General features: G+C 43.7%; 1 protein-coding gene across 1 annotated transcript in view; it reads left to right on the top strand.

The window, feature by feature from the left end:
* Nucleotides 1-8316: 8316 nt before the first annotated feature.
* The window catches only part of tsc22d3 (TSC22 domain family, member 3), a 29845-nt gene continuing 23063 nt past the window's right edge, over nucleotides 8317-15098 (top strand). The window contains exons 1-2 of the mRNA XM_088294039.1: nucleotides 8317-8612; nucleotides 8761-9074. Coding sequence (XP_088150165.1) covers nucleotides 8761-9074 — 314 coding nt within the window. The 5' untranslated portion in view covers nucleotides 8317-8612. The remainder of the gene's footprint in view (nucleotides 8613-8760; nucleotides 9075-15098) is intronic.

Below are 15098 nucleotides of genomic sequence, written 5' to 3' on the forward strand. Positions count from 1 at the left end.
TTACCTCCTACCTGGGCCCAGCTTAGGGGCATCGCTGTTAGGGGTCCTCCTCAGATTCCGTGAGCACCCTGTGGCTGTTAGTGGAGACATCAAGTCTATGTTCCACCAAGTTCGTCTCCTGCCCGAGGACCGCCCCCTCCTGCGCTTTGTGTGGCGTGACCTGCGGCCAGAGGACCCGGTGTCAGTATACGAGTGGCAAGTACTCCCGTTCGGCAGCACCTGCAGCCCCTGCTGTGCTGCGTTTGCCCTGCAACGCCACGCAAGGGATCACAGCCAGCCTGGTGATGAGGTAAGGACCTCCATTGAACGATGCTTTTACGTTGACAACTGCCTCCAAAGTCTTGCCTCCACCACAGCAGCAAGAGACCTGGTGGACAAGCTCAGATCCCTGCTGTCGTCTGCTGGATTTGTTCTGCGTCAGTGGGCCAGTAACGAACCCAGAGTCATTAACCACCTTCCAGAAGATGCTAGGTCTGACAGCGCGGACCTCTGGCTCACACATAACAAAACTGACAGTCCTGAGTCAACCCTTGGCCTCAGTTGGCACTTTTCCACGGACTTGATGGGCTACAAACACCGGCCAGTGCAATATGGTGAGCTCACCATGCGCAACATCTACAAGGTACTCGCCAGCCAGTACGATCCTTTAGGCTTCATCCTGCCATTCACCACCCGAGCCAAGATGCTTGTGAGGAACCTGTGGGACAAGCCAAGAGAATGGGATGACCCTCGGCTTCCTCCCGACCTCCTTCAACAGTGGAAGAATTGGGAAGAAGAGCTGCGTTTCCTGCCAGAAGTGCACTTCCCCCGTCCATACCTACCAAAGAGAGTTCATGCGCCAGTCAAGAAAAGAGAGCTGCACATCTTCTGTGATGCATCTGAGCAAGCTTATGGGGCAGTGGCTTACCTCAGGACGGTGGCAGATGATGGCTCAGCCCACTTAGCCTTTGTGATGGCTCGATCCAGGGTTTCCCCAAGACGCTTGCACTCAATGCCAAGACTGGAGCTGTGCGGCGCACTAACAGGAGCTCAGATTGCCAAGCTCCTGGATGAAGAACTCACTCTGGAGATTAGTGAGACTGTCATGTGGACTGACTCGACCACTGTGCTGACTTGGTTGCAATCAGAATCATGCCGCTTCAAAGTCTTCGTCGGCACTCGTGTGGCCGAGATCCACGAACTTACCTCTCAGCACCGCTGGCGCTATGTTGATTCCCCGCAGAACCCTGCGGATGACATCACCCGTGGCAAGGCGCTGCAGGACCTGGTGCGTCCCAATCGTTGGTGCCAAGGTCCTCCCTTCCTCCTTATGAACACAGATCAGTGGCCAACATATCCAATCGGTCTCTCGGCCGATCCACCAGATCCCACTGAGCTCCGCAAGCAAACGTTCTGTGGCATGACAAGTTTAGCCTCCGATCCAGTCTCCACAGACTTGCTCCAATATAACACGTGGAAGGATCTAGTCCAAGCCACCGCCCAGACGCTTCATGGGGCGGCCACAGATAACGTGTGCATCAGCGCTGAGGTCTACCGCCAAGCTGAAAGACTCCTTCTAAGGAGGGCCCAACAAGACAGCTTCCCTGAAGAACTCCGCCTTCTCAAGGCAGGTAAGCCTGTCGCCCACCGTAGTCGTCTTCTTAACCTGTCTCCAGAGTTCGATCACACGATAGAGCTCATCCGAGTTGGTGGTCGCCTACGACGTGCGGAGGATCTGGCCTACGATAACCAACACCCATTGGTGCTTGACCCATCACATCCCGTGACCCGCCTTCTCATCCAGGACTTTGACTGTCGCTTGAAACACGCGGGCCCAGAACGTGTCTTTGCTGAGATTCGCCGCACGTACTGGATCCTGCGAGGCAGAGAAGCCATCCGTCGCTTTCAGAGAACCTGTGTAGAATGCCGACTTTGGCGAGCCAAACCGACTGTGCCCAAAATGGCTGACCTGCCAGCAGCCCGGCTTCGTCTCCACAAACCGGCGTTCTACTCCACCGGAGTTGACTGCTTTGGTCCGTTCAGTGTCAAAGTGGGGCGGCGCTTCGAGAAGAGATGGGGCATCCTGTTTAAATGCCTCACAGTCCGAGCAGTTCACCTAGACCTCCTGTCAGCAATTGACACCGACTCCTTCCTTATGGCCCTCCGTCGCTTCATAGCTCGGAGAGGAACCCCAGCCGAACTATACTCAGACCAAGGGACTAACTTTAAAGGCGGAGAAAGAGAACTGCATGAGGCCTTTGCAGCAATGTCACCGGCCCTCCAGACACTTCTAAGCCCCTTTAAAATCCATTTCCACTTCAACCCGCCTGGTTCTCCCCACTTTGGAGGTGCGTGGGAGCGAGAGATTCGCTCTGTTAAGACGGCCCTATACACCACCGTTGGAGCGCAACCCTTACAAGAAGAGGTCCTCCGCACCGTCCTCATCGAGGTTGAAGGAATCCTAAACTCTAAACCCCTTGGCTACGTTCCCTCGGACGTCAGTGACCTTGATCCTGTGACGCCCAACTGTCTGCTGATGGGGCGGCCTGACGGTTCCCTACCTCAAGTCGTCTACCCCAAGGAGGAACTACTCAGCCGCCGCCGGTGGAAGCACGCCCAGCTGCTCGCTGATCATTTCTGGACCCGCTTCATCCGGCTTTACTTACCTGGACTCCAGTCCCGACAGAAGTGGCAGTCAACTCCAGCCGACGTCGCCGAGGGCTCTGCGGTCATGGTGGTGGACCCCCAGCTTCCTCGGGCCCTTTGGCCTACTGGGCGCATCATTAAAGTTCACCCCAGTCCTGATGGTCACGTCAGGTCCGCAGATGTGAAGATCAAGAACAGCATCTACACCCGGCCAGTTGCTCGACTGGTCATCCTGCCTGCCCTTCCGGCTGAAGATGGGCGGCCTCCTTGAACTGGTTTGGACAGTATCGCCTTTGTTGGTTTCAAATGTACGTTATACATTTGGGGGCGGCTGTACAAAAGACTCATATTTCCTTATTTTATGCAGGCAGTGTTCGGGCAGCTAGGCGGGGTCCTTCATCGCTCCGGCGCCGCGGTCGAGAGAGAGAGAGAGAGAGGGGGACAGGGCGAGAGTGCGACCAGTCGGAGCAGTTACGGCGAAGTTAAAGTGTGCCGCAGATAGAAGTTCGTGATTTGATCCGTGTGTTTTCCTCTGAGCTGAAAATGTGCCAATCTTGAGTGTGCGTCCATGTGAGGTGAGTCGCGTTGCCTTTCAGTGTTTATCTTTCTTCTGACGGCGAAGCTTAAGACTTCCTCCTGCTACCAACGAGTGAATGCGGTTAGCATTAGCTGGCGCTACGTTGTATGCTCGCGTATGTTATTTCGGCTTGTCTACCTGCTTGATGTCAAATGGATAAGCATATTTAACTTCTATGTGTAGTTGCTTATTTTGGTTTATTTCTCCCTGTTTAGAGACCACACATACACATCTCCAGGCCATATATAATCCTTATTGCCAGCCCTGTTTGACATATTTCCATAACTACGGACACCCAAACACACAAGACTCATCCAACCACTCGACGTTTCACCTAGTGGCCTCCACGGCAGGAAACCAAACCAAAAGGACACATTGTAATGGACTTTAATGGACACTGTTGTGAATTTGGATGTTAATTGCCAAACTGTTGGATAAATTGCTTAAAGCAGCCACCTGCCTCCTCCTTATTCCGCCATCCTGCACCATTTGCCCTTCCAAACAACCCGGCCGCGAAGTGGCGCTCTGGCCGGCGCCCCAGGCTCCAGTAAGATAAAAAATCTGAACCACCTGATTAACAGTCAAGACTGACACACACTGCTATCGACATAGCCTCCACAACAGTGACACTGGTGTGTCTAACAGGAAACATTAAATTCTGGCGACGGACAGGAAAGACCATCCCCCCTCCAGAACTCCTACATCCTGTGACACTCCAGTTTTGTCGATAAGGAACAAAGTTTCTTGAGGATTGTTCAGCTGACGAGAATCTATTATCGTTACACCTGTATTATTCTAGCATTAAAATTACAAAGGGGCGGAACATTTTCTGTGACTTTGAATCTGATCTCTAGATGTAGTGAGGCCAAGAGACATGCTTATTCTCCAGTGAACTGAGCGTCATGTTTTATTTTTTGCACCAGCAGTTGCAGACATTGCATGTTTCCCCATAATGTGCCATTGAGACGAACATCCTCCCAGACTGGCCGCACGAATGCAGACCGCTAGAAGCAGCTGCAGGAACAAACAAACGTGCATTTATCAGCAGCAGTCAATCAGTCCCCAAACAGTCCTAACATTGCAGCCTGCACGGGTGTGAATTGCAACTTTAACTTGCGATTGTTGGTTTTCCACTCTTTTTTTAGACTCCTCAGTCATCACCAAAACATTGGAAAGTTGAAAACAAACACCTCTATTCTTTTACTGATCTACTGGGGGCAATGCCATAATTGACTAAAATGGGTGGGTTATTAAAGCAATGCTATTTTGCAGTTGGACAATTGTCAGCTTGGTGATTTTGCAAATTTTGGTTTAATCTAGTCACCACGCCACATTAGTAAATTAACAATCACGTAGTTGCAAAAATGCAAAAGGCAGAGGTTGAGAAGTGGCATTGAGTACCGGTTAAGCCAGAGTGCTCTGTAAAGATAAGCTTGAACAAGCAATGTCATATTTTTTATGGCACGCTTTTAGCTGAGGGCTGTTTGGTTTGTTTTTGCTCCCATTTAAGATAATCAATGACTTATTGATTGCTATTGCTCCATTTTATGGACGTTGCCGTAAACTCTTCACCTGCGGCACAGGCAGCTCTCAATAACAATACGGACATGCTGAAACATGCATAAACACAACAGTTTTGTGTTCAGATCTTTTTTTTAAGTCATACATATCAAGAAGGAACAGAAATAGGCGATTTCTTCCCATTTCTTTCATTTGGATTCTAGGTTTTAGTCTTCCAAATAAATGCATGTGTTGCATGTGAATAAGCTAAAGTACAGGAACAAAAACCCAAAATGTCCTACGTATTATTCCTCCTAAAAGCAATAAATACAGAAAAAAGGAGGCGCCCGAGCTCAGTGTTCCTTTCAGTGACTTAAGGGGGATAGCAGAGAGGAAAAAAACTCAGCAATGTCTAGTTCATCTTTGCTCTTCCATGAAAGCACAAGTGACAGAGCACAACGGGGATTTTAACGCTGACGGGAAACCAGTCACACATGTCGAGTAAAGCTAATAGAAAGAAAACTGAGGCCAAACAGTGGCACATATGAAGTCAAATTCAATAAAGATGAGTGAGACTGAGTGGGAGATAAGGCTCAAAGAGAATTGGGAGAAATCCACACTCTAAAAGAGGCTGCGAGATTTGACTTTGATGGTTAAAGACAGGAAAACCAGTTCATTTTGGTGAAAATTTTAATTACTTCCCAGGCTTATGTCATGGCCGGAATCTGTTTCTGAGAGAATCAGTGCTCACTATTTGGACTCTGGGCTGAATGCTCCCTGTGATGAAAGACTCCCCGCAAATGGTGTGTGCTTGATTTGAACAGAAGCTTTACCTGCCCTGCTGTAGGGCCCACTTTCTAAAGTTGAGCGTAACGCAAAGTCAAGTTTTGGGATTAAATGCCATATCTCACCAAGCAGTGTCTGAATTAGTTTGATCCTGTCTGACCGCTCACAGCCTCTTCGAGCTCCGAGAGAAACTTTCAATGGCATCTTTTGGCTACTTTCAGTGCCCTCTAGTGTCAGTACTAGTCAGTTGAAATATGTTCTTTTGAGTTTGAAAATGTGTAACATTGAACAATATTAATGGGGAAATTATACGTTTTTTTACCATCACAACCAGACTATAAGAACATTTTGTTGATTTTCTACCGTAGATGCTCTCACTCTCTCTCTCTTTTGAATAGAGAGAGTTCTATTCCAGTCCATTCACAAGACATGATGAGAATCTAGTCAATTCCACACATTTCAGACCCGCCCAACCCCAATAAAAGTTCATATTCATTTGATAAGTAGATGTTATGCCATTAAAAAAGGATATTGGTCAAGCGCTGACATTTAAAAAAAAAATATCGTTGTTATCGTATGTTAGACGAGTGAATTAAACTGTAATTGCATCTCATTTGATACGTAAATATATATATATATATATATATATATATATATATATATATATATATATATATATATATATATATATATCCATCCATTTTCTGTACCGGTTCTCCTCACTAGGGTGGCAGGGGGTGCCTAAGCCTATCCCAACTATCTTCAGGCAGTAGGCGGGGGACACCCTGAACTGGTTGCCAACCAATCGCAGGGCACACATAGACAAACAACCATGCACGCTCACACTCTAGCTAGGGGCAATTTAGAGTGTTCAATCGACCTGCCATGCATGTTTTTGGAATGTGGGAGGAAACCGGAGCACCCGGAGGAAACCCACGCAGGCACGGGGAGAACATGCAAACTCCACACAGGATGGCCGGAGCAAGGTTTGAACCCATGACCGATGCTGTCTCTCACTGTGAAATCAACTTCCGAAAAATACATTTGTCAGTCATATATTTTGTGGAAGGGGTTTAGATTATTTCAGCTAAGGTCACTGATTTAAATAAACCAAATGGAATTTTCCGTTTTTCAATGGTTAATAATAAGCAGTCTGGTTATTTATTTATTTATTTATTTATTAAAGAAAGGTTGAGCCGAAATTTGACAAATTGTTGACGTGAGTTGCTATGTTACCAAGTCACCACAAGAGGGAAGTGTCCGCCTGACTTTATCAACCTCACGCGCAGAGGGCATCATTACACATTCAAAGAAGCGAAAGTCAGTCATTTTCGCTGATTAATTGTTCCCACTGCAACCCAACATTGCATTGTGGGACATTGTCGCGGCAGCATGCCTCGGAGAGACACATACCTTAGGCAATTATCTTGTCGTTATGCTCTACCATGAGCAACCATCTGCAGACAGGTATGTTGTAGAATGACCTATTTACAAGGCGTTTAAAACATTCTTCTGCAAGAATATGACTTTCTCTTAACGACTGTAAATCTCTATGACAAGCGATAACGGAATTGGCCAATTTGTAAACAAACAAAATGGAGGGGCGAGAAAAACAAGCACAGCACATGTAATTATTATATGACGTAAAATTCCTTGAAAAAAAATCCCATAATTTGAAGTCATCGGTATTTCAGATGTTCACAGCGTTGTCCAGGACAAGTGTAGTAAAATGTCATTTTACAATGACAATAATGCTTGATTAACAATGTTGGAGTTGTACTTATCATATCAACAGAAATATACATTTGTACAAGATTTTCATTGGGCAAAGAAAAAATTGTGTTAATCAAGCATTTTTGGGTGTTGAGTAAAGCTCTGTATAAACCAGAGCTATTGTTATTATTATTATTATTAAAACCTGATCAGTTAGTTCTCAAATGTTAGAGGAAACCATTTATTTATTTTGAATATAGTAACTCCAGTATTTCAAAAACTAATTTTATTTTACTACAAATAGCTGATATTTCTTAAATAACACATTGTCTGAAACGCTTATCCTCACAAGGGTTTCAGTTTAAGAAATACAAGTGAATGAAGCGAGCTTCTGCAAATTTCTTCACATTTATATATAATACGTCATTTTCACCAGAGATGCTGATACTAAATATATTGTTTGGTTGGTTGTAGTTGGCTGACCCACGTTTTGCTCCGACCAACCAATCAGAGGACTGAAAAAGTCTACCATCACTGAGTGCCAGCTCACTGGCCCTCTGATGATTATTTAAGTTGTAAATGTAAGTCAGTGCTTCTGAAAGGCCACCAGAGAAGGCGTCGAAAGCCCTGATGATCTACCACTGAATTCTCCAAAACTGTGACCTGTAATTCTCTAAATAAACATAATTATATCTGACGCTATAGAAAAAGTTAGCATTGTGATCTTTGTAAATGTAAGCATTAGAAAAGGTCCATTTACTGAACATAATACTATAGTAACCATACGAGTATTACGGTATAATGTAATAATTAAGAATTTTATTTTGCAGGGCATGACATATTCTTATTTTTTTTGTTTATTTTCACACCTCACTAATGAATTCCTGCGAACGTGGCTTTCTGTTTCTTCCCTCAAGCCACTGCTTATGCTGTCAGCAAAGGCAGGGTTTTGCAGCATGCTCCAAAATGTTCCCTCCCTTGCCAAACCAAAAAGAGGAGGGCCCTGTTGCGTGTTACCAGTCTTGCTTTTTACCAATCACAATGGTTTCCCCGCCCTCTTCGTCATCATGCTTGCCTTTGCTTCTTCCCCCTGTGTTCTCAAGCTCAACTCAACAAAAAAAAAAAAAAGTGATAAGCAGCAAGCAGCTTCTGGGTGTTGCTTTCAAGTGCACTCCTGCTGAATGTGTGTGAGAGCATGTTTGTGTGTTAAGGAAGGAGGGTGTCCACTCTGCAACAGTAGGAAGACACAGCAGCGGTGTTGGCCCGAGACAAAAGGCTAAACGCAGCAGAGCCGCAGGAGGGGTGATACAAGGATAGAAGCAGGCAAAGTGGCCCAGTGGGACTGCACTACTCAGGGAGGAGTTGAACCTGCTGCCGCACCTCATTTTGGTCCTGGACTGCAGGCGTGACGGTAAGGCAGGTTCTTTCCCTTTCTATTGCTCTGCTAGAGCTGAGGAATGCACACGCAATATTGACTTTCTTCCTGACTTTGCATTTACTTTTCATTTCCTTGTCTGGGACTCCCATACCGGTACCGCCTGATCCACCTGTCTTCCAAGATGTCAGATGATGAGTGTCGCTCACCCATCGGCCTGGACTGCTGCAGCTGCTGCCTGGACCTGGCCAACGAATGTGATGACTTGATGTCTCAGGGCCTCAGCCCGACACTGGCAAGTCCCACCAGTGTCAGTCACTTCCGTCAACTCCGCAACCAGCTGATGTACCAAAACCTCAACACGGACAAACTGAACAACATCATGCGGCAGGACTCCTTGGAGTCGGTAGTGAGGGACCCCTGCTTCCTGCTCAATGAGGGAATCTGCAACAGCAACATAGACCAGACCATGCTGTCCATCTTGCTCTTCTTTCATAGGTTTGTTTCCCGATCTGCATTGCATGACACATTTGTGGATTATGCATCACCAAATATAGACTGCTTTGTGCTTGTTATTGTTTTTTTTATGTGAAGCAGACAGCTGATGCAGACTAATCAGGGCTCTTTGCATCAGGACTTTTTTTTTCAAAAGGAATATAGTCAGGTCTTAACAATAGAGTTGTGATTGTGGTTATGATAAGGTTTCTACTTGGAATAGACGTCCATAACTAATGCCATAATGCAGTGTCCAAAGGGCATCTATTCAAAACATGACAATCACTTGTTAACCCTTGCAACCTGCTTGACTGGGTGTACTGTTAATGGATTTGTACTCTGTCAAACATGTTTCCTGTAACCACTCCAATCTTCACACCCAAAGTAGAAAGCAATAAAGGCATTTTGTTGGTGAGCAAAGCCAAGTGAAGTAAACAAAATCCAACCTACAGAGAACAAACACACAATTATTGTAAAGCTTGCGCATGGCATCACATGGAATCAATTTAAGTGATATTTTATGACGAGGGGTCGTACAAAGCCTTCACATTTGTGCCAAACTGTGTTTAACAGAACAAGTTTGCATGGAAAAAATGGCTGGTGCTAGTTTGTTTGGCAGATACTGCCGGATGACTTAAGCCTCAACTTAGCAGTTGTACCGCCTTTCCATCGTTGTTAGTATATTACGGTCACTAAGTTGGGACACCTTTACTCTTCACATGTGTAAGACAGATAAAACACGTCCAGTCAGTTTCATTTGAACACTGCCAATTCTCAACAGAAGTTACCTCTAGGCACTTTAAATAGTGACTAGGTCAACAACCACACTACTCATTTCTGTACGAGTTGTGTCAGTGATGGTGTTACAATATATATTTCAACCTACAAACTATGAGTTTCCCCCTTCAATATAGGCCAGCTGATCAACCAGCACAAGCCTGTGAGGCATTTGATTTGTTCAGCATGTGAGAAGAGCCAGGAGTTGTGGCAGTACAACTGGTGGCTGCTTTACAATGACAGCGCACCTGCCCTGAGCTTTGCTGGAGTAATCTCCCTTCTCACCTTACCTGGTTGCTTCGGTTTTTTCTCTTTGACAAGTCCAGTGGTGTCTCCAAAGGGCTTTAATACCTGGCGGACATCAAGATGGTGCGGAACATCCTAGAAATATTCTTCCATAAGTGTATGATGGCTTACCAAATAAGTCTGGGACAGGATGTTAGACTTCAGGGGATGACTTTGATATCCAAACCACAACCTACTCCTTCAAAAATATCTTCTTGACACTAGACCTAGAACTTCTTTGACATACCTTGTATGTACACTGAGTGAAAATCATGTGAAACCCACATTAGCGCAAGCACTTGGAAACAGAGGCATGGAAAATTTCCCTCAAAGTATGACTACTCCTCCTGTTCTGAGTCTATAACATAAACCAGGCTGACGAACAAAACCAAATGGGTATATCTCCTACAAGTGGGTTTTTGTGTGTGTGTGGGTGTGCGTGTGACTTAGTAAATACATCCTCAACGCCGACGGACTGGGATGGCCTAAAATAATAACGGATTCATCATTGATAGACTGATAAACCCACCACTGGAAACAACACCATAGCTAAAACACTTAGAAGAGGACGGTAAAAAGGACATTGATCATAGTTTAAAGGGAGGGGAGGGAAGACTAGTTTACAAATATTTGCAGGAAATTTCAAGGAAAGGGTACTAATACTGCAAAGTACATTTTGTTCAGTACATTCTGCACTAAATCGGCGGCATGGTGGTGACTGGTTAACACGATGGCTTCACAGTGCTGAGGTGCAGGGTTCGATTTTGGCTCTGGCCTTCCTGTGTGGAGTTTGCATATTCTCCCCGTGCCTGCGTGGGTTTTCTCTGGGTACTCTCCAGTTTCCTCCCTATTCTAAACACATGCATGGTAGGTTGATCGAGCACTCTAAATTGTCCCTAGGTGTGAGTGTGAGCGCGGATGGTTGTTCGTCTTTTTGTGACTTGCGATTGGTTGGCAACCAATTCAGGGTGTACCCTGCATTCTGCCCAAAGACAGCTGGGATAGGCTCCAGCACCCCTGCAACACTTGTGAGGAGAAGCGGTTCAGATAATGGATAGATGGATTATACTCTAGATAAATTATATTTGGTCCCAGTCTAAATTGAGTAAACTTTACACCGGGAAGAGAGTAAAATCTTCAAATAAATTGTACTCAAAATAGTGAATTAATTGTACTCCAAACGATTAAAATGAACTTTTATTTAATGAGAACCACTGGGTCCAACATTGACCCCTGAGGGACACCCTTGGTAACTCGCTTTGAGACATGAAACCAGTTAAAACATTTACATCAAAGCTAATGTATAGTTTAATTGCTATTAATGAATGTTGAAAGCAAAGTCTGTAAACAGAGCGGCACAGTGTTATTTTTAGTCAAGTGCACACGATTGGAGCACAGTCCAGGAATTGAAGCTACGCCGCGTGCACAAAAGGGATCAGAATGTACCACTTACACTGCCAATGCAGCCATAATGCTTGTATTATATGGAGAGAATTTCTGGGTGCTTTAAAACCTTTTCCCCATGCCCTACCTAAATGGTAGAATATGCAGTTTTTGTGGCAAAGTATAACATTTTAAACAATATGTCTGCAGTGCATGTTGCAGGTGGTGGAGGGGTAGATATTTGTGGTGAGTTGCTACGCGCTGCTGAAGAATAAAGCAGTTTCAGTGTTTAAAGTGTTTTATATTCGGTCAAATCTCCACTAGAGACTATCAACGCATTGTTCTGGAAAGTCATTTTAAATTTAATTATCCAACATTTAGCAAGTGGATCACCTGACTGTTTAGTAAATAATCAGTCCTGTTAATTCACCATTAAAGTATAGTACCGCAAGTGTATGATATTTTGAGCATAGAGGATAGCAGTTGTTTCAAAGATTATCTCTTTTTATAAAACATTGTATAACTTTGAGAAAGATACAAATTTACCATAACTTACGCTCTTAGGCCCCTAAGTGGGGACAGACATTATCGAGTTGTGAAGACGAAAAAAAAAAAATCATTATATTTGGACATATACTGAATTTCCGCCGGACAGCGATTATATATTAGTAGGTCTATTATATATTTTATTGTATTCTTGAAAAAGGGAGGTCACCTTGCATTACTTAACACATCTCCTATGAACCCAGATTTGTCTAGACTTGCGATATCAAGGGTACTTGTTATCTTTGTATTCCAGTGTCAGCAAGAATAATCATTATCAGTTTCTCAGTTGCTAAATAATTGCAACTGCCAAATAAAACCTAGTTCATTTTTAACCTGCGCTGATGCTGGTCTTATCTCTAAGCTGTTAAAGATGCATAGCACACAGTATACCAGTCATAAAACAATCAGTAATAGACAAATCTATTTACATAAACTGCATTTGCGTGACGGTGTACGTGCCACTGCATCTTTTTGGAAAATAGCTCTGATGTTGCCATTTAACTTTCTTGACCACACTTCTTGATCATCATCCAATTGTCAATCTGGTTTAACTTTCCATTGGTGAGGTGACATAAAATCACTTGAATGTTTGTAACGCAAGGTCAGCAAGGTGAAATAGGTTCTTATGTCAAGTAGCTATGCGCAATCGAGTGTATTTCACTCATACTGGAACAAAAACAAGAAACCAATGTCAGGGATCATCTGTGGTCAATACAATCCTTTGCGAACATTCATGACATGACTTTACCTTGAAACGCCAAGATTAATTGTTTTTCATTGCAGTCTGTGTTTGCACTTTTTGCTTTGAATGACATGTTCATATTTACACAACCGAATTCCGTCAAACTTGCTTTGCAAAAATAATTGCTTTGCTCGTTGGACATGTTTGATCCTTCATGCATTCAATAAAAACTTTTAAAGTGGTGTATATAACTACGTGCAGGTGAATATAAATTCATAAAAAAATAAAAATACAAGTGCAAACAAGAGCTTGAAATGCCTCTGAAGGCAGAAAGCTAAGCAAATGCATGATAACATCATGTCAAAGGAACAGGAATATACGAACGGGATATATACAAATACTAGAACAACCATAAGAACAACGGTCTTCGAAAGAAGGAGAAAAAAAAACCTAGGCTACATTATTTATTAATATGTTTGAGAGATTCATTTTTTGTTGAGAGTCATAGTCATCGTGGTATGATGGCTGAGTACACCGTTTTTAGCCTTTAGTCCCCTGCTTTATAATGCAAATGCATTTCAATGGAGTCAAAAAGAAAACAAATATGCCGTTATCATGCATATGCATGCGTGATCACTCAGATTAATCATGCAGCTAACAGGCAACTGGAAGAAAACACAAGTTGCTAAGCAGTTGATGGCATGCCGAGCGAATGAAACCAGAGATGTCCGGAGAACAGACATAAAATAGTTTCGAAGAGTCATATACTCAAGTCCATTTCAATTTTAGTATTCTCGAGAAGGACTTTGATCAATTGAAAATGATCACATTGCACAGTGACAAAGCATGTTATAAGATTAAAAACAACATTAATGTTTGACATTCATGCATCAGAGGTAACGTCCCAGAATGTTCCTGTAACTATTTGTCAGACAAACACCGTTTGCATGCAGCCAGTACAATTTGTTCCTGAAACTTTCTCCTCAAGAGTGTCACGGATCATGTGACTGTCACGGCTAGACTTTATCGTCAGAATTAGAAAACTGTTTACACACAAACAGTGGCGTAAATACGCTCATTCATTCTCCAATACATTCGCATTTAAATCCTGTCAGTTGATGCAAAAGAGAGAGCTGTCATGTTTTGTTGAGGTTGGCTGGAGTTTATATGTTTTTATATTTTAGTGAGGATCTATATTGGACAGTTGTATGTCAGTTTTAAGAAGACATGTTTAGCAACAGAGAGCATACCAGGTTATCTTTTGGAATTAAACATCAGCCAGTGGCCATCAAACCTCTTATCTAAATGAATCAAGGTTCACAGAAGGGAAAGCAATTTTTTACTCCTGAATCCTGCTTTGATACAAGAGACAGGAAAGCCTCAGGGGGTTCAGTTTTGTGATTTCCTGCGAATAAAACCAGAGAGAAATGTGCTGATTTACTTTGAGGCAAAGTCGATCCGGAAAAGAGCCCTACTTTTGTCACCCTTATTTCAGACCATCACACAAAGATATTTTGCAGCCACTAAACACCTCAGCATGCCACGTTAAAGAGGGGCAAAGAGCCTGTAGCTCTGACACTTGCCCAATCACATAGTCTGTTCGAGTGGAAAAAAACCCAAAAGAATTTAAACAGCTCATGTTGGCTCAGAGATAAGACAGAGTCAGTTTATCTATTCAATCCTCTAAATCAGAACATTCACTAAAATAAGTCATCCAGACTAGCCTTTCCCTGCCTCAAGTTCAGCGTTACTAATGCAAAAAGCTTCAAATAAAAGCATTCCAAATAACAATAAGTTGCATGCAAGACAGGAAGTTGCACAGAGTAGTTGCGTTGTTTTGACTTCTTTATCCAGTCGTTTTGAGCGAGATAAAGACACCTGATAGGCATAATCTTTTCCCACATATGTGAAATAATGATTTATCTAGATGACTTTACCGATTTGATATTTCTAATCTGTCCCAACATTCACATCCTGGTAGCTAAGATGCCATAACAAGTCCCTCACACTGGCCTCAGATCACCAGCGCTGGCTATGGTCCAGGGGACTACTGAACAGCCGTCCAACAATGCTGTGGAGACAGTATCCAGCTGTGTCGCAGATCCCATGGGGAATAAAAACTCTACTTTGCAATCCAAATACAAATCAGAAAATAGCTTCAGTGCAAGAAGCCTTTATTTGATCCACTGGCACAAGGTTATGTAATCCAGCAAGGACACCCGCCGTATATAACGATGACCATAAGTGGCGAGTGTGTGAGACCTTTGGACGCAGAGAAAATTAATGTTGCCCAGAGACATGCAGGCCACATCTGATAATACGTGAACTGTTATGCTTTGAGAGCATTATCTGAA

Source organism: Idiotropiscis lumnitzeri, chromosome 4 (assembly GCF_059441095.1).
Source record: "Idiotropiscis lumnitzeri isolate Australia: NSW breed Sydney's pygmy pipehorse chromosome 4, RoL_Ilum_1.0, whole genome shotgun sequence".
Lineage (NCBI taxonomy): Eukaryota > Metazoa > Chordata > Actinopteri > Syngnathiformes > Syngnathidae > Idiotropiscis > Idiotropiscis lumnitzeri.